At 42.2% G+C, this 20,754-nt stretch overlaps 1 protein-coding gene across 1 annotated transcript in view; it reads left to right on the top strand.

Annotated features, from left to right (window-relative positions):
* Window positions 1–1,817: 1,817 nt before the first annotated feature.
* The window catches only part of LOC124776099 (farnesol dehydrogenase-like), a 54,968-nt gene continuing 36,031 nt past the window's right edge, over window positions 1,818–20,754 (top strand). The window contains exons 1-3 of the mRNA XM_047250940.1: window positions 1,818–1,955; window positions 9,804–9,966; window positions 19,177–19,306. Of these exons, the coding sequence (XP_047106896.1) occupies window positions 1,818–1,955; window positions 9,804–9,966; window positions 19,177–19,306 (431 nt within the window). The remainder of the gene's footprint in view (window positions 1,956–9,803; window positions 9,967–19,176; window positions 19,307–20,754) is intronic.

A 20,754-nucleotide genomic window follows, 5' to 3' on the forward strand; every position in this document is an offset into this window, starting at 1 on the left:
TAGTCAATACCCGAACTAATTTTCGAATTTGGAAAGGGTCAATATTAACTCAGCTGTTTTTCTAAAATAGTTTCATACGATTTTGTACACGATATGTTATACTTCGAGCTAAAATCTATAAAAAGAAATTACTTTATTTTATTTATTACAGTCGACATGTATTAACTCTGAAAGGACGGTTGAAATTATTATTATTATTTTTTGTTTTTGGAAACATATGAAATTAAGAAATATTTGGCATACTTAAAATTTCTATTATTAATTACACAATTTGGTGCTATTTATTATGTTTATTCCTGGATTCATTTATAGAAACTACTGGGAATTCATTTGTCAAGAATGATTGTAAACCCTTTGGAATATTGTTATTACCACAGAGTGAAGTAGGAGTGGGCATGCCTCCGATGTGGTCAGACGTGTTTTTGGCTTTGGAAGAACAATGTAGTTTCGGCTTTGTTAAGGTGAAAATTCAAAAGAGTGTCATATCGTCAAATATGAGACAATAAATTTGTGGTGTCACCGCCAGACACCACACTTGCTATGTGGTAGCCTTTAAATCGGCCGCGGTCCGTTAGTATACGTCGGACCCGCGTGTCGCCACTATCAGAGATTGCAGACCGAGCGCCGCCACACGGCAGGTCTAGAGAGACTTCCTAGCACTCGCCCCAGTTGTACAGCCGACTTTGCTAGCGATGGTTCACTGACAAATTACGCTCTCATTTGCCGAGACGATAGTTAGCATAGCCTTCAGCTACGTCATTTGCTACGACCTAGCAAGGCGCCATTATCAATTGCTATTTATCTTGTGATGCATGTAGCGTCAGACCGATGTTCACCAATTACGGATTAAGTATTCCAGCAGCTACGTACTTTTCTTGCTAGTATAACTCCTTTAACTGTTCCAGACCTCACGCCAGTCTGCGTGAGCTTAAACGCGTGCCTCTCGGCTACCCGTCACTGTGGATTGGCTGTCTTGCCAGTCCACAACAAAATTATCGTGAAAAAAATTTGCACAGGCGATCTTCCATGTTAATTATGTCTATTGGAAACACGAGAATTAATATATGAGAAATTCAGCTACAAGAATCAGACCCCTACACATGAAGAACTGGAGCCAAATACAAGAAAAGAAGATAAGTGAAAAGTTTATTGTAAATCTTATTCCTCTCGTATTTCTGAAAAAAGAGATCTTACCATCGACAACACTAGGGACAATTGTGGGAGGGAGATATTACAAGTTGAAGAACTTTGTGCTTCGTTCTTTCGATTTGATGATAGCATAACCCACCAGGAAAGAAGGTAGCTTGATAAACTTCCTGCAATAAGGTTTCCTAAAACTCATTTGTTTGTTTCATCATATCATAAAAATTTTAATACACCTATGTACACAAAATATTTCATTTTGAACATAAAATGGATAAAATATGTTATCCGATACATATAATCTAAAATAAGACTAAAAATTGAAGCAAAACAGAGTGTACTTTGTGCGAAGCGCGACTGCTCACGTGACAGATAAGCGAAGGCTAAGAGCGCGCAGTGATTAATGTCGTCTTTGCATCTCTAAGATGAGTTTGTCTCTTCTCCATATCTTATCCAGGATGATCATCGCTAAAAATACTGGGATTTTCTGCTACACTTGTTTATGAAGGCGATAACATATCAGTAATTACATGAAGTGTTACCTCACGACAGCATAGCAAATTTTGCTGATAGCTTATCACGTGCATGTGCACATATATAAGACAGTGTGGTCATAGTCACTCTGTTAGTTGTGCCTGAGATACTGACTATCTAACCGCTCTGTCCACATAGCCATGGGTATCGAGAAGTACAAGGGACGTGTCGCACTGGTTACTGGCGCCAGTGCGGGCATCGGCGCTGCCATAGTGCAGGCGCTGCTGAAAGAAGGACTCACCGTCGTGGGAATGGCCAGGAGGGTTGAAAAGATCAAGGTACACATACATTCACACACCATGTGTCCTAACTTGTATTCCTAGATACAGTGAGCCGGACGGTGTCGCCGAGCGGTTCTAGGCGCTACAGTCTGGAACCGCGCGACCGCTATGGTCGTAGGTTCGAATCCTGCCTCGGGCATAGATGTGTGTGACGTCCTTAGGTTAGTTAGGTTTAAGTAGTTCTAAGTTCTAGGGGACTGATGACCTCAGATGTTAAGTCCCATAGTGCTCAGAGCCATTTGAACCTAGATACAGTGTTACAAGGAGACCATAGGCCAATCAGATTTTTTATTTGATGGAATTTGAGAACAAAGTCTTTCCACAGCGGTAAGTCTTGTGTGTCTCGCCTTGTCATGCACATAAACTTGGCAACACATTCAAGTCTTGCCTGCATGTGTTCCGTGTGCAGCGATAGGGTGGGAGTAGTATCGTTGCGTATATGTTTGCAGTTGTTAGTTTTGTTATTGTCTAATTCTTGTGTTATCTGAGTGTTGTCTGAATGCTTACTGTTGCCGAGAGAGTATTTAGTGGAAGCGGTTTTCCGTGCAGGAGAAAACTTTATGGGGCATTTGAGGCAGCAAACTAGACTGCGTTTCCCTCCTTCGAAGTGTCCACATCGTGACACTGCGCGTGATTTAATTCGCAAATTCCCGACAACAGGATCAGTTCATGATGCACCACGAGCTGGAAGGCCCACAATTTTAACAGAACGGAAGCTTCACGACATTTCTGACATCGTGTTGCGGAGTCCAACAAATCCGTGAAGAGATTGTCGCAAGAGGCTGAAATCTCTCCTATACAAGCACCAAAGAGCCGGGGATGAATCTGTATAAAATTACTGCTGCATAACAATTATGTTACATGGACCATGGAAGACGGATAGCATATTATGAATCGTATCAGATAACTGTTAACCGTCATGAACTCGGTTTTGGTTTGAAACCTTTTGACTGATGAGGCTTGGTTTCACCTATCTGACAGCTTTTTTTTTTGTCGCCTGACTGGTTTGATGCGGTCCGTCACGAATTCCTCTTCTCCTCAGACTAGCACTTGCACCCTACGTCCTCAATTATTTGCTGGATGTATTCCAATTCTGTCTTCCTCTACAGTTTTTGCCCTCTGCAGCTCCCTCTAGTACCATGGAAGTCATTCCTTCTTGTTTTAACAGGTGTCCTATCATCCTGTACCTTTTTCAACATATTCCTTTCCTCTCAGATTCTGCGCAGAGCCTCCTCATTCCTTACTTTATAGGTCCACCTAATTTTCAACATTCACCTGTAGCACCACATCTCAAATGCTGCGATGCTCTTCTGTTCCGGTTTTCCCACAGTCCACGTTTCACGACCATACATACTCCAGACGTACATTCTCAGAAATTTCTTCCTCAAAATAAAGCCGATATTTGATGTTAGTAGACTTCTCTTGGCCAGGATATGCCTTTTTTGATGTCCTCCTTGCTCCAACCGTCATTGGTTGTTCTACTGCCTAGGTAGCAGAATTCCTTAACTTCATCTACTTTGTGACCATCAATCCTGATCTTACGTTTCTAGCTGATCTCATTTCTACTACGTCTCATTACCTTCGTCTTTCTTCGATTTACTCTAAATCCATACTCTGTACTCATTAGACTGTTCATTCCGTTCAGCAGGTCATGTAATTTTTCTTCACTTTCATTCAGGATGGCAATGTCATCAGCGAATCGTATCATTGATACCCTTTCACCTTGAATTTTTATTCCGCTACAGAACCTTTCTTTTATTTTCATCATTGCTTCCTTGATGTAGAAATCGCACAGCAGGGGCAAAAGGCTACATCCTTGTCTTACACCCTTTTTAATACGAATACTTCGCTCTTGGTCGTCCACTCTTATTATTCCTTCTCGGTTGTTGTACATTATGAATATGACCCGTCTCTCCCTAAGGCTTACCCCTACTTTCATCAGAATTTCGAACATCTTGCACCATCTTACATTGTCGAACGCTTTTTCAGGTTGACAACTCCTATTAACGTGTCTTCATTTTTCTTTAGTTTTGCTTCCACTACTAACCGCAACGTCAGAATTGCTTCTCTCGTGCCTTTACCTTTCCTAAAGCCATCCTGATCGTCATCTAGCGCATCCTCAGTTTTCTTTTTCATTCTTCTGCATATTATTCTTGTAAGCAACTTGAATGGTTCAAATGGCTCTGAGCACTATGGGCCTCAACTGCTGAGGTCATAAGTCCCCTAGAACTTAGAACCACTTAAACCTAACTAACCTAAGGACATCACACACATCCATGCCCGAGGCAGGATTCGAACCTGCGACCGTAGCGGTCGTGCGGATCCAGACTGTAGCGCCTTTAACCGCTCGGCCACTCCGGCCGGCCCAACTTGAATGCATGAGCTATTAAGCTGATTATGCGATAGTTCTCGCATCTGTCAGCTCTTGCCGTCTTCGGAGTAGTGTGGATGATGCATTTCCGTAAGTCACATGGTATGTCACCAGACTCATATATTTTACACACCAACTCGAATAGTAGTTTTGTTGACACTTCACCCAAAGCTCTTTTAAATTCTGATTCTGATACTGGACCCCTCTCTCTTCTAAATCGACGTCTGTTTCTTCTTATATCACATCAAACAAATCTTCCCCCTCATAGAGGCTTTCAATGTATTCTTTCCACCTATTCGCTCTATCCTCTGCATTTAACAGTGGAATTCCCGTTGCACTCTTAATGTTACCGCCCTTGCTTTTAATGTCACCGAAGGTTGTTTTATACTTTCCTGTATGCTAGTCTGTCCGTCTGACAATCATTTCTTTTTCGATGTCTTCACATTTTTCTGCAGCCATATCGTCTTAGCTTCCCTGCACTTCCTTTTTATTCCATTCCTCAGCGACTTGTATTTCTGTATTCCTGAGTTTCCCGGAACATTTCTGTACTTACTTCTTTCATCAATCAACTGAAGTATTTCTCCTGTTATCCATGGTTTCTTCGCAGCTACCTTCTTTGTACCTATGCTTTCCTTCCCAACTTCTGTGATGGCCCTTTTTAGAGATGTCCATTCCTCTTCAACTGTACTGGCTACTGCGCTATTCCTTATTGCTGTATCTATAGCGTTAGAGAACTTCAAACGTATCTCGTCATTCCTTAGTACTTCCGTATCCCACTTCTTTGCGTATTGATTCTTCCTGACTAATGTCTTGAACTTCAGCCGACTCTTCATCACTACCATACTGTGATCTGAGTCTATATCTGCCGCTGGGTACGCCTTACAATCCAGTATCTGATTTCGGAATCTCTGTCTGACCATGATGTAATCTAACTGAAATCTTCCCGTATCACCCGGCCTTTTCCAAGTATACCTCCTCCTCTTGTGATTCTTGAACAGGGTATTCGCTATTACTAGCTGAATCTTGTTACAGAACTCAATCAGTCTTTCTCCTCTCTCATCCCTTGTCCCAAGCCCATATTCTCCTGTAATCTTTTCTTCTACTCCTTACCCTACAATTGTGTTCCAGGCCCCTATGACTATCAGTTTTTCATCCCCCTTTACTTACTGTATTACCCTTTCGATATCCTCATACACTTTCTCTATCTCTTTATCTTCAGCTTGCAATGTCCGCATGTATACCTGAACTATCGTCGTCGGTGTTGGTTTGATGCCGATTCTGATAATAACGAATCCTGGATAGTAGTTTATACAGTGATATGAATGTGCTGAAAACCTTACGCGTCCGGCGGAGAGACTTTGCGGATACACTGTATCACTTAACCAAAGCAGGACTAGGCGACTCTCAGATATTCTTGAAATAATGGACTTTTGAAGTTTTCCGACCGTCTTTAATATCCTCAAGCAAGGTCGATTTTCCTCGCAAGGAAGCTTGGTTCTGTAATAGAATGCCCATCCGTCTTGTGCAAAGAAGAAATGTATTCAGCCTTGCTTGTCTCTTTTCTTTACTGCTTTTATTTTTTTATGTTTAATTTTAATTCACACAAAAGACAAAGTTATTAACTAATAGGCAATAAGGAGTGCAAATTTTCTGAAGAGTATTACTTGTGAGTTTTTTTAAAGGTGTTAGGATGTCAAACCGGTCGACTGGAGGTAGGAGAGGCACCACAGGAGTTTTTAATTTGCACTGTTCTGAATATAGGTTTCATGGCTTCCATTACATAATACACACGTCTGACTTCTACAGTGCGAAATACAGTGACGTGTGATAGAAGAATGCTGTGTGCACTTTGGCTTACTTAAGACCAAATAGTATGTCTTACATTTCCTCAAACATATATATTCTTGTGGTGTCGTACACTGTGAACGTCTCGTACTGTAGCGCCAGGACACGTTTCCTGTCTGCTGGAATCGTTGCCATAATCCTGAGGGTACACTTTGTGGCACACGGAGGGCCCGTGCTACGACCTGCTGTGTTTCACCAGCCTCTAGTCGCCCTAGTATTCTACCCCTCATAACGTCATCAATATGTGTTCTCTGAGCCATTTTCAACATACAGTTACCATTAGCACGTCTGAAAACGCCTGCACACTTACTCGCTTCACCGTACTCTGACATGCACCAACACACGTCTGCGTAGGTGGATTGCTGCCAGCACCATCGTATGACGACCGCAGATCGAATGCACCACATGGTCATACCCCGGGGTGATTTAAACCCGGAAATCGCCCACCAGAGCGTTGTTTCACCGTGTATCAAAAAATGACTCTGAGCACTATGGGACTTAACAGCTGTGGGTATCAGTCCCCTAGAACTTAGATGTGTGTGATGTCCTTAGGTTAGTTAGGTTTAAGTAGTTCTATGCCCGAGGCACGATTCGAACCTGCGACCGTAGCAGTCGGGCGGTTCCGGACTGAGCGCCTAGAACCGCTAGACCACCGCGGCCGGCTCACCGTGTATCAGCATTATCCTTAATTTATGAGCATGAGTGTATTTTTAAAAAATCTTTTTTTTTTTTAGTTTTTGACGTCCTACGTCACACGCTCGAGTGGCAGGGAGGGGGAGGGTCAGGGGCCACTATTAAGTTTTTGCCCCGGTTAGGAAGTATCGTAGATCCGAGGCTGGAAATAACTGAACAGCTCCTAACTAACCTCTGGATGTAGATGCACGTGAGCAGGAGGAGGAATTTTGTTTGATCATTATTTTTTATAGGCCTACCTACTTTAATTAACGTTGTCGGTACTTCAGTTTGACGATAGACCGAAGAAAACTGTTAATGATCCGTTTAATTTCTCACAAGTTTCCTCCACTCGACCGTCTTTTCGAAGTTACTATGAGGAAAAGCGTTGCATATTTTCTCGCAAGCAAACTGCTCGCCTCGAAGTAACGTCTCAGAGGTGGCAGCCGCTTGCCTGCCATGTGACTACACGTGTCCACGTCTCCCCCGACCCCTGCCTCCTTTCCACTTCACCACTCACCACGCTGTAGAGGCAGGAAGAACTCAGCAGAGTCGTCCCACCCCACTGGAACCGGTCTGTCTGGAATACTATGCTACGCAGGCCAGGTCTGCACAATCGGAGCTCTGCATCATTATTAATAAACTTTCATACCGGGCAGATCAGAGAGATCTTTCATTGCTACTGCATCAGAAGTGCTATAGTAGATGTCACGAAAGTAGGCAGGTCATCTCTGCCACTTAAATTAGTGATGATTTCAAATGTTAGCAAATTTTAGTCAAGGATATAGTGGATTAATTTCGAAAAGAAAATTCTTTCTAGTCCTTACGACAAAAAGTAAAAATTGACTTTACAAGACGAAAAAAAAATATTTTTTTAAAACTTCAGTCTGAGGAAAAAGCCAGAAACAGTAACATATTTACGGTCAAAAAAATGTAAGAACTTTCTAAAAATTTATAAATGCGTCTAATACATATTTTACCGTGAAAACGTAACACGTATGACGAACTTATCCGTTAGGACAGTGTGGTGAAATTTGGCGCTAACGGGCTATGGTAGCAAAAAAATGGTTCAAATGGCTCTGACCAGTATGGGACTTATCTTTAGGTTAGTTCGGTTTAAGTAGTTCTAAGTTCTAGGGGACTGATGACCTCAGAAGTTATCACACACATCCATGCCCGAGGCTCGATTCGAACCTGCGACCGTAGCGGTCGCGCGGTTCCAGACTTAGCGCCTAGAACCGCTCGGCCACCCAGGCCGGCGCTATGGCAGCAGACGACCGACCCGAGTGCATTTTCTAACTGCACGACATGATCTGCAATGGCCCCTATACTACCCGAAAATCGTGGCCTTATCAGATGTCCCAGTTTCAGTTGTTGAGAGCTGATGATGAGGTTCGAGGGTGGTGTAGAGCCCACGAAGCCATGGACCCAAGTTGTAAACAAGGAACTGTGCAAGCTGGTGATGGCTCCATAATGGAATGGACTGTGTTTACATGGAAATGACTGGGTCCAATGGAGCCGATCACTGAGTGGAGATTGTTATGTTTGGCTACATGGAGACGATTCTCGGCTATTCACGGTCTTCTTGTTCCCATGACAATGCACCGTGTCACCGGTCCACAGTTGTTCTCAACTGGTTTGAATAATATGCTGAACAGTTCGAATGAATGGTTCGACCACCCAGATCGACCGACGTGAATCCCATCAATCATGTCACGAAAGTAGGCAGGTCAGTTCGAGCACAAAATACTGCACCAACAACACTTCCGCAATTAAGGACGGCTGTAGAGACAATATTTCTGCAGAGGACTCGCAACGACTTGTTGAGTCCATGACAAGTCGACCTGCTGCCCTACGCTGGGCAAAAGGAGGTCCGAGTCTACAGAGTATGTGAAAGATGTTCTGCAGATACCCCACATTCAGTTTTGTGCTTATTCGATCTATGCTTTTTAGATCCGAAAATGGCTATATAGTTAGCCGAAACTGGTGATATGAATGACAGACTTCATGAAGCCGCGACCGCTTCAGTAGAGCAGTTACTTGTGTTTTCATACCAGTCTATGTCGCCTCCTCCCTCCCTCTCTCTCTCTCTCTCACTCTCTCTCTCTCTCTCTCTCTCTCTCTCTCTCTCTCTCTCCTCCCCCCGCCCCAAACACACACACAGCGAAAAAATGTCTTTGACAATTTACTGAGGATAGTAGGAGTAAAGCGTTGGACTTACCAGTGCCGCTCTGCATTAGCTGTAACACTGCATTCAAAATTAGTGATATGATTGCGAAAACGGAAAATAATCAATAGAAACATAACCAACTTTTGATATAAACTCGATACTGCATTCATTTTCTTTCGGTGTGTGATGCACATCGCAACTCACGGATGTTCGGGATAGTCACGTGAATCTTTGCTCATTTACCTCTGTTGAATATTTACTGGCCAGCCTGTCCTTCATGACCTAGTGTAGAGATGCAGTTGACACCCAGCTACTCCACTCCGCCGGCCAGAGTGACCGAGCGGTTCTAGGCGCTTCAGTCCGGAACCGCGCTATTGCTACGGTCGCAGGTTCGAATCCTGCCTCGGGCATGGATGTGTGTGATGTCCTTAGGTTAGTTAGGTTTAACTAGCTCTAAGTCTAGGGGACTGATGACCTCAGATGTTAAGTCCCATTGTGAAAAAAAAAAAATACTCCACTCCACAATCCACACTGAGACCGTGGAGAGAGATTGAGGGTTTGAACACAAAGTGGTGAGAATTAAATGCGTTAAACTCATTGCCAGTTTCAGGATATGAAATTTTGAAACTGTCAGTATTCGAGCTGGCTATCTTTGAGTGGATCGTGTCAATGTATGAGTAGTTGGATGAAGAGGCAGATAACGCTCGCCGTCAACAAACACCGATAAGAAGCGTCTCGCGAGTTCTCCGTAATCTCTGTTATGACTCTGCTGTTTCTCTTTTGACAGGAACTTGAGGTGAAGGGCGCTCCCGGTAAACTTCACGCCATCGCCGGAGATGTGGGTGACGAAGGTAGCATCCTGTCTGTCTTCAAGTGGATTAAGGACAACCTCGGAGGCGTCGACGTCCTGATTAACAATGCTGCTTCTTTTCCACACAGCCAACCGACCGGTAAGCAAAATGTATTATTAATACGAGGGTTGGAACTTAAATAGGGTCAACTATTTATTCACAACCGATACGAAAGAGTTTCATATTTGCACCTGTTACTGTCCTTCAAAGTAGTCACTAGCGTTGTGTAGAACCCGTTGCCAGCGATGTGGAAGGGGCAGTATACCGTTAGCACAGCCTGTTCTGTTGATGGTGGGATTGCAGCGATCTACTGCCTGTCGAATCTAAGGAACAGTACTGAAGCGAGTGCCACGAAGTGGTTCCATCTTCTTCGGAATCAAATCAAAGTCACAAGTCCGGGGAGTATGGTGGATGGCACAGTACTCCCCAGTCCCATCGAATGAACAGAGCAGCCACAGCTTGCGCTGTATGCGGCTGCGCATTGTCGTGCAAAATGAGGGGTGGGTTGCGCAGAAAGCGTCGCCGCTTCTTTCGCAAATCTGGTCGTAGGTGATGCTTCAAAACCGAACAGTAGTACTGTGCATTGACGATCTGCCGTGGGGGAACGTAATGCTTTAGGATAACACCATCACAGTCGTACACGAGAATCACCTTAACTTTCACCATACTAGGGCTCTGATGCACTTTTGACTTTCGCGACGCCCCAGAATGACACCATTCGTTGGATTGGCGTTTCGGTTTTGGCTTGTACGATGTGGCCCATGTCTCATCCAGTGTTACGATACGACATAAGAAACTCTCTCCTTAGCTCCAAGTGCGTCTGAGCAGTGTCGTAACACATCCGTTTCTGCATTTCTGTCAAGTCATGCGGAACCCATCATTAATTTTTGGCATGCCCAAGCGTTCCTTCAGGATGTGAAGCACAGTCGTATGCGCTAATCCGCTTTCGTGGGCGGGCTCACGAATCTTATGGCGTCGATCACTGTCCACTAACGCGGCAACAGCATGCACTTCTTCTGCAGAGACGCTAGGAGGTCCTGCCCGATGCATGTCTGCCACAGTTTGCCGACCTTCGTTGAAGGCTTTTACCCAACGTGCCACTGTTCTGTACGGCAATACCGATTCCCCGCACGCCTCTTGAAGACATTGATGACACTGTCGTGCTGTACGACCTCTGGCACATTCAATCTTGATCCAACTCCGTTGTTCCTGTTTCGGAAACATAGTGACACGGTTACGTTAGACCGCTCGCTCACAAGTGACTGTGTTTCCCTCGATTGTGCGCACGCCGGTGACGTGGGACGGGCGAGTTCATTTGGTCGGAGGTAAGGTAGGTATGTTAACAACGTGCGCTGTCAGTGACAGTAGTAGATTCCATGGAGTAGTATCTGCACAGTTGTGTTGCCACTACTTAAGTTCCAACCAACGTATTATATATTTCTTGAAATATTGGTGTAAATAGCTGTATGCACTTATATTAGTGGATAAGAAACGGTGAGGCGCATCGGAATTTCTGTACACACTGCCAAACATTTAAAAGGTCTGATCTACTCTCAAACTGTGCAATAAATGTCTGTAAAACTACACAAGAAGTATCGAGGCATGTGGTGTATCTGTTAATGACCGGGCGACTGATTTCAGTGAAAACAGTTATTCGAACAATACACGCAAAGACAAAAATTGCAACAATCGAACGGTAGATTCGTTGGTTGATTCGATGGAGGGGTCCAAACAGCGAGGTCATCGGTCCCATCGGATTAAGGAAGGGTGGGGAAGGATGTCGGCCGTTCCTTTTCAAATGAACCATCCAGGAATTTGCATGAAAAGAACGGAACGGAATGGAATTTAGTACAGATCTACCAGAATAAATGATCAGTCGTAAAATATGACCCAAGTTCTTGAGATGGTCGCAATTTTGCACTGTCTGTTTTACAGGAAGGAAGAGCATCAATCTCTGTTCGTTATCATGCTCATTTAAGATGAGGCAGTTAACTCAGTGAAACCTTCCCAGTTGCCGTGGGCCCAATTCAAGCAGAAATGGCGTGCGTGGACGCCTGGAAGCGACGCATTAGGGATTTGGCGCGGATAGAAAGTTAGCAATTCACACTGAAGTGGCGCTGTCAAATGCGGAACGGTCCTGCTACGAATGTATCAGAACATGTCCTCCTCATCAGACGAAGAGATTGATGCTCTGTATGTTTTAAAACTAGTGAATGCTGAATACAGCCGTACTGTGTACATCCATTCTGGATTTTAAAAAAAGGGAAAGAAATATGGTACATTCGAAATAATGACAGAACTGAACATGTGTCCCAGAAACTTTTTGTCTCAATAGCGTTTATATACTGTGCTACACTCAATGATGGAAAGCATTCAGAGAAAAACGACGATACTAGAATGTTTTGATCATAATACCAGTTATTCATTTGATTTTCATTTGAACGAAAGCCTAAATGTTGCTGATTTTCTGAGAGATGTTCGAAATATTACTTCTCCAAAATCTGATCGTCCGTAAATATTTCACTACTATAGACCACAAACTCGTACAGATCACTTTTCTACCATATGATAGAGATTTTGCCATTATAGAGAGGAACAATATATTCTTTCACGCACAAAACTAAATTTCAGTTATTGCCTAGCCAGAGACAACGGATTTCTTCTGTGTAAGATGTAATCAGAGGATGTCAGGGATCTTAGCGCACTAGACGACGGGTTACATAGAGACTGATTCAAAATAACAGATTATGGCTGGCTGCACATTTCAACTGACAACTCTACCACGCTAAGGGGGAGGAAGTCATATCATCCAGCGACCGCACGTTTGTCAGAGCATTGCACAGAAGTCGAGAGGCAGTGGGGAAATAAATCTGCCGATAGATAACATTTCAGTTTTTCTTATCTCCTACGATAAAATACTCCGACTAAAAATTAGGTTCCAAGAAAAAGCCTTACTAGACATGTGACACTATACCCCAGCTGAAAAACGGAATTTATATCAGTAAGTACCAAGTTAATAGTGGATTTTCATATCTGCGTGCCGAAAGCAAATTGATTGAGGACAGAAAATGTAATGTGTCAGTAAATGTTCACGGTAATTGCAACAAGAATAGCGTTAAAGTTTTGCGTATCTTCTGCTGCTGCTCTTGCAGATTTGTATTGCAGTAAACAATATGTGTTTTGACCTGTGTTATTCTACTTTCCCGAAGTAAGGCTTCTATTTCTGCAATAAATAACACAGAAAAAGCGGAGCGTATCGTCAGCAAACTGTTTTAACTGCAGAGGTTCAACGTCCTTCGTCCAGGAAAATAAACAGAGAGTGCTACTTTCAAAGATAACGTAAGTAATTGTGTAATGTATGTCACATAAATATACGAAATTGCGTTTTACCTCAAATACACTGCCTGCAGCAAGAAAGCCCACCTATGTCAGCATAAAATCTGTACACTAATTGGTAAGCATAAAACATCCAGAATACAGAATACTTTGGCTATAGCAATATCGAAATCCCATTTCTCATTCATTGTTCGCTGGAACACACGCCAAACATGAACGAAAACAGTCATTGAATGTTTCATGAATGAAACTGTTAGAGGAGACGAGAAAAAAATTATGTATTTAGGATACAGATTATTCGGAAATTGCTGTTAGAAACTTCAACTCCTTGTAGAATTAGAACTGAATTAGAACTCATGTCAGGAAACATATATACACGTTCTTTAATAGTGGACAGTTGGGAAATTCTGGAGACGAAACTGTATAATGTTTTATTTAAAAATAACCTACGGCTGTGTCGTAGGTCAGCATTAAAAGTATGTTCCAACGGATCAAGTGCCTCGAAACGACTATCATCATGTGGATGTCAGTGTACTGCAAGAATCTGCTGAGATTTTTCTTTTTTTCGTTAATTGAGAATGTGAAATATGAATATAGGATGTTCAGGCCTAGGTTCGACTCCCGGTCAGGTGGAAATTTTCTCCACCCTGGGACTGGGTATTGTGATATCCTTCTCTTCATTTGTACTTTTTTAAGCTTTTTGAGCTTTGTAAGCTACATTTGATAGCCAGTTGTTCCCGCAGTATGTTAAACGGCGTTTTATATTTATTTATTTTAACTATTGTGTTACTTAGTATGTCTCACAAAAGAACTTCATTATTGGGACACAGAATTTGAACTGGAAATTACACTGTGCTTAAAGGTTCTCAGCAAGAATAGGCGAGATACATTACCATGATATGGCACTGATGTAGATTTTAGCCGGCCGAAGTGGCCGTGCGGTTAAAGGCGCTGCAGTCTGGAACCGCGAGACCGCTACGGTCGCAGGTTCGAATCCTGCCTCGGGCATGGATGTTTGTGATGTCCTTGGGTTAGTTAGGTTTAACTAGTTCTAAGTTCTAGGGGACTAATGACCTCAGCAGTTGAGTCCCATAGTGCTCAGAGCCATTTGAACCATTTTTTGTAGATTTTACTACGAAGTAAGAATACCTACAATACCGTCAAACAAGTCATCATGCAAATCAGATCGTCGTCTACTGGACATGTTGACATCACAGTCCAAATGATGAAGATTATTACTGGTCCACTAATTCCCTAAGGCCTGGAAAACGGATTAGTTAAACCACTACTAAAACAAGACATTGCCACTGCACCCTCTGATTACCGACCTATTTGCTTACTTCCTGCACCTTAGAGTATACAGTCCACAACCAGCTAACAAACTTACTGACTACAAACAATGTACTCGGTGAATACCAGTCACCTTTCTGTGAACATAGTAGCACAAAATCTGCCTTAATGAAGGCAACAGATTATCTGAAGCTTGATATGGATGCACCAGAGGTGACTATCATGTGCCTCTTATAGTTTAGCAAAGCCTCTGACATTATCGACTTCGACATTTTACTTGCCAAACTTAGAAGCCTAAATTTCTCGGCAAGTGCAGTACAATGGTTTCGCTAATACTTGACTTTTCACAGTACCATAAAGTCACAATGGAAGCAGGGTCTATCAAGCGTACCCCAGGGTTCAGTGTTAGCTCCTGTACTCTTTTCATTGTATGTAAATGATGTGTTATCAGTTTTGTCGTGTAAAATTTGAAAATTTCCCAGGAATCAACTGTTCAAAAGCCTTGTTCGGCTCCCCTGAAGATGGCTGGCAGTTTTCCAGCCGAAATATCGTGCAATGAAGTTTACGACGACCGGTTGCAGGCCTGAAATCTTTTTGAACAGTTTTGTCCTACTGCATTTACCACAAGGACCCTGACGACGTGGAATTGTATCTAAGTGCAAAACCAACATACCTTAAGACATCTATTGAGAATCACAGTACCGACCTATGTTCACTTTCAAAATGACAGCAGGATCGAAGGTCAAAACACAGCCCATCCAAAACCCAAGTGGTACTGATTGGTCTGTCTAGGCTCATTAGCCTGAAATGTCGGGAATCTCTTCCATCCTGAGCCCCAAATGTGACAAATATCAGATTCTCCCATTAGGAAGTGTCGAGTAGTACTAGTAGATGGGAATATACATTGGACTGAGCACATAACTGCAGTGTCCAATGTGCAAGAGGGCATCAGCATCTCTTCATACCTTACAAAAATATAAAAAGCTGCTCCCTCTTGACCTGAAAAAGAAACTTGTACACTTATACTTCCGATTATAGATTACAGCAATGTTATCCTCCATGGGCTTTCTCAAGGAAGCTTACAGGGTCTGGAATTGGTTATGAATGCTTACGTTCGTTATGTAAGTGATGTTCGACTATTTGACTATATTAAACTGTCTTATGCACAGATATCCTAGCTGTGGGCGAAGAAACGAAGAGATTTCCATACCCTATGTCTCTTCTACTGTCTAATCAACGGATACTGTCTTTTTATCCTTCCTTGACATTAACGCTCCTACTTGAACAATATGGCAGGAATACTCATTCCCATGAGAGAAAAATCTTTTCTGTCCCACTCCATTGGTCAGCGACTTTCTCGAAATCCTTCTCAGAAGCAGGAACCCGACTCTGTAACGACTTCCCTCATTATATTACGGAACTGAATCACATCTCTAGCATCAGAAGACATTGTTGCTTTAGTGGATACGTCATTAGCTAAGGATTACCATTGTCCTTGTACACTCCTGGTATTCCCTTACATTCTTCTTCCCAACCAGATCTTTATCTTTTCAGTGTCTGCCACATTTCGGCCGATCGGCGATGACAGATTCAAGGCGCACGCCCTGAAATCATTCTGAAACTCTTTTACGGATACTATTCCGAAAAAAATTTCAGTTTTGCTTTAGCTATATATGTCAGTTTCATGATGTGTAACCATCATTTCGTTAATGATTATAGTTATCGCAATATTTACATGGAAGTGAGATACTCGGAGAAATTTGAAAAAGTTTTCAATGAAAATTGGGGGTTTCTACAGTTTTGCTTTCGACGCATGTTAAATAAATTTCATATGCAGTAACATATTATGTAACTTATCAAATTTTTCTTTAGACTTGGATGGAGGTCTGAATGTGCAACCAATATCGAGAAAATTGATCTTATGTAGCATAATCTTTTGCTGTCACGCAGCGCCATCGATAAAACCAGATTGAAATATCCATACATTCCTCATATTTCGTAAACCATTTGAGATATCGAAAAGAGATTATGGTGAATTATAGCACTCAAAGATGAGTATTTTAGCGTAAGTTTATTGTTCAAAACTTAATTATCTATTGTGTTATTTCATGAACACGGACTTATTTAATGATTATTTACGTTTAAGGGCCATTGGCAGTTAGTGAAAGAAGTGATACAGGTTTGGGAACGATATAAGGGAAAGTTTACATTTATTTTGAACCGAGGATGTGCTTTTTAATAATATACTGGCCTCACTTTTCCTCAGTTCCTCACCTAATAAACTGAATAAATCAGCGTTTCAGAACTCTCTAGCAGTTGCGACTGCTAAACATATTAGTGAGGTAACATTCTGTAAACTCGGCTGTGTTTTGGTAATAGAAGGAAATTTTAACATGGAAACAAGAGAAAAGTGTAGATTTTAATCAAGATTCGCCACTCATGGCGCTTGTCTGAAAGTTACAAACGGTTAGTGAGTCAAGCAAAAACAAATCACCGTATTTTCAGTAGAATTTTATTTAGTTACTAGCCGAAGAGGAGGTGACAGATCTTTTTGAATGACCTCCATGCAACTGTGGATGTGGGGAAGCCCTGCTTAATATTTACAAAAAATGTGAGTTTCAGTTGAGAATGGCCTTACCCCTCCAGCACTCAGCATTCCCCCCACCACTACTGCTCTCCCCATGCTTGTCCTGCTGACTGCACATCTGCCGGCCACGTTATTCTGTGCAGTCTCAGACATCCAAAAATTCCTTCTACGAGGGGCGTTTAAAAATATTTGTGCAGAAAAAAAATCTACTTGTGTGTTTGGGGTAAACCTTTTTCATTTTTCGACATAGTCTCCTTTTAGACTTATACAATTCGTCCACCGCTGATCCCATCCGAATAACAGGAATTGTCCAAGGCTACAAAATGGCTATTAGTTGCTGCAATCAGCTCCTCGTTTGAATAAAATCTTTGGCCCACCAGCTATTTATTCAAATTGGGGAACAAGTCGGGGGAGTAGGGGGGGGGGGTGGCTATGAAACGAGTTAGAATCCTATTTCCATTAATTTTGCGACCACAAGTGGCGAGGTGTGTGAGGAGTAATTATCGTGATGGAAAATGACTTTTTTGCAGTCCAATTGCCGGCATTTTTTTGGAGTTCGGTTTTCAAACGATCCAATGACGATGAATAATATGCACCTGTAATAGTTTTATCCTTTTCCAGATAGTCGATGAGGATTATCCCTCGTGAATCCCAAAAGACAGTTGCCACAACCTTTCCGACCGAAGGAATGGTCTTCGCCTTTTTGGTGCAGATTCTCCTTTGGTAGCCCATTGTTCAGATTGTTGTTTGGTCTCAGGAGTATAGTAATGTATCCATGTTTCATCCACAGTGACGAAACGACGCTTAAAATCCTGCGGATTCTTCCCGAACAGCTGCAAACCATCCTTGCAACACTTCACAGGATTCCGTTTTGTATCAAGCGTGAGCAATCGCGGAACCCATCTTGCAGATAGCTTTCTCATGTCCAAATATTTATGCAAAATATTATGTACCCATTCATTCGAGATGCCCATAGCACTAGCAGTATTACGCACCTTAACTCTTCTGTCATCCATCAACATATCATGGATTTTATCAATGATTTCTGGAGTCGTAGCGTCCACAGAGCGTCAAGAACGTTCAGCATCACTTGTGCCCATATGGCCACTCACAAATTTTGAAACCACTTACAAACTGTTCTAATCGAAGGTGCAAAGTCATCGTAATGTTTATCAAGCTTCCCTTTAGTCTCCTGAGGCTTTTTCACCACACGAAATTCTTTTTCGTCCATTTTTTGACAATTACTCGAATCCCTTGATTCATACGAATGCCAAACACAAAGAAATAGACCAATATGGCTGAAACTTGGTGTGCATTCTTTCCAAAGATGCTAGTAGCTAAACATGACCTCGATACGCGCCGATGGTGCCATCTCTCGGACGTATATCTGAAGCTATCATCATTGTTATTATTGTCATTATTATAATTATTATATTATTATTATCACTATATTGGCAGCAGCTGCAACATTAACTTCATCACCCATAGACAGTAATATTTACTTAAACTGTCACTTCAGACACTCAAATCATTTTAATACTAATTGTCATATCAAAATTGTTATTTCTTAGAGTACATTTTTTACATCACAGTTTCCTATTTGTCAAACCCTGGTTCGATGTAAGAAATAGCCTGATAGCCCTAGTCACAACAGGTTAAATAAACAAATACACGGATTATGATGGGTGGAGGGATGTGCACCCAGGTGAACATTCGATTGACCAACGACTTACTATCCTGCATTCCAAGACATAAGAATGGACTGAGACGACAATCTTATAGAAGGCGCGTTTACCGTACCATATCTTATGGAAAGCGCGTTTACGATACCAGAAAACACTATTGAGCAACTTGCATACATACAACTGAAGCCTCTGATGCATGAAGAGATCATGGCAGTTGTTTACTGCGTTGTCAAAACGTCAAACTTTTGTAGTAAATTTTAATGAATAACCGTGCAAGAACAACAGCTGAATATGTGAAAAAATTTAAATGGGTGGATGATACATCGAACACTCTCTAAACATTTGTATTTATGAAAATCATCCCATAAATATACCGTTTACCAATGTTTAATTTCTTTTTCTGACAATCAGAGGGCAAGACAGAAGACTGGAAGAGTATCCTGGACGTGAATGTCCTGGGTCTGAGCATCTGCACCAGGGAGGCCGTGCAAGACATGCTGAGGAGAGGTGTCGATGACGGCTTCATCATCCACATCAACAGGTGGGTTACTCCACCCCTACTGGAAAAATGGGATCACCTGCATTCCCGATCACTTAGTACCACCTGTCCAAAGTCATATAGCCTGTTAACAGCCATTAAGCGTCAAGTGAATCCAACATCCATGCATCTCTGTATGGTAGTCTATTCTATGAAAGCCCCATCACCTCTGAGTAGCTATTACAGCCTGTATCTATTTGAAACTGCTCACTGTAATCTGGTGTTTGTCCCCCTGTGCATTTTTTGCTATTTACAGTTCCTTCAGTTACCACATTGACAATTCCTTAGCGCATGTGGATGTGGTCTAGCAAACAATTCCTCCCTTTACTCAGTTTGTGTTATGCGCTCATTAATTATCCCAATGGTCATCAACTGTCCTTGCACAAGAACCAATAGAGACATTGTGAGGTGGCAGCTAGAGTTGCTTATGTACTGATATTATTAATTAGTCATAACCTACATAAAGTAGTATGTTATGAACCCCTAATAGACTAACCACGGAATTGACACGAAAAACTGACCACCGACCCTCTAGGACTTACCGCAAAATCTCGGCAGCATTCGAAATGCTTCGTTTCGGCTATTCTCCTTTTCATATTGCTGCAAGCCACAGAGACCTGAAAGTTGTCACACTATAATTGCCTGTTGTGGTGTTGTTTTTGTTATGGTGTTGTCTGTGTGAGTGGATGACTAATGGGTTAATGATAGTAATCTGACTTATATATAAAAGCATTGTACAATTTCAGACCAGATGATAAATGTTTACCGAATGTTCGGAATGTCTTTTCCTTCTACTCCTTGCGTTGTGCTATAACAGACTTCATTTAATTTCATATTCCTTGCTACAAATATGTACCACATTTAAAGATGAGTGTCTCTATAATGCGCAATCTCAAACCCACGTTACCTGCGTTTGAAATTTATATACCCACGTTCAGAAAAAACTGAACACCATGAACGACCAGAGATAGAATGATGATATTCACAGGACATATACATTAGAACGTTCTGCAGAAATGATTAGCATCTCAAGGACCAGGTTCAAGGTCAATATCGACAACGTGGTACAACACCACTCACCGGTAAAATATGCATGTGGCTCTCGTTGTCGCTATAAACTGAAGGTAATGGATCAGTGTGACTTGACCAGACGTGGATGATGCCTCTCAGAGGTATGCGCAAACTGTACCGCCAAATTAGTGAGTTATTGGCATGAGAGCTGTGATGCATCCATCCAGGAAATTGCTGCTCTTGTAGGACAAAGTGTTTCGGCAATGCAACGAATGTGTGCACAATTGTTCATGCAAGGCTGTAGAATACAACGAGATGCGTCAGGTCGTACCACACAGACCACCCCCCGAGAAGATCGACGCCTCATCTGAGTGCCATTGCAGGACATAGCTGTGTCCTACTAGGCTCTGGCGCAGCAGTGGAAATGTGTAACACATAGT

The sequence above is a fragment of the Schistocerca piceifrons genome, chromosome 2, assembly GCF_021461385.2.
Source record: "Schistocerca piceifrons isolate TAMUIC-IGC-003096 chromosome 2, iqSchPice1.1, whole genome shotgun sequence".
NCBI classification, from domain to species: Eukaryota; Metazoa; Arthropoda; class Insecta; order Orthoptera; family Acrididae; genus Schistocerca; species Schistocerca piceifrons.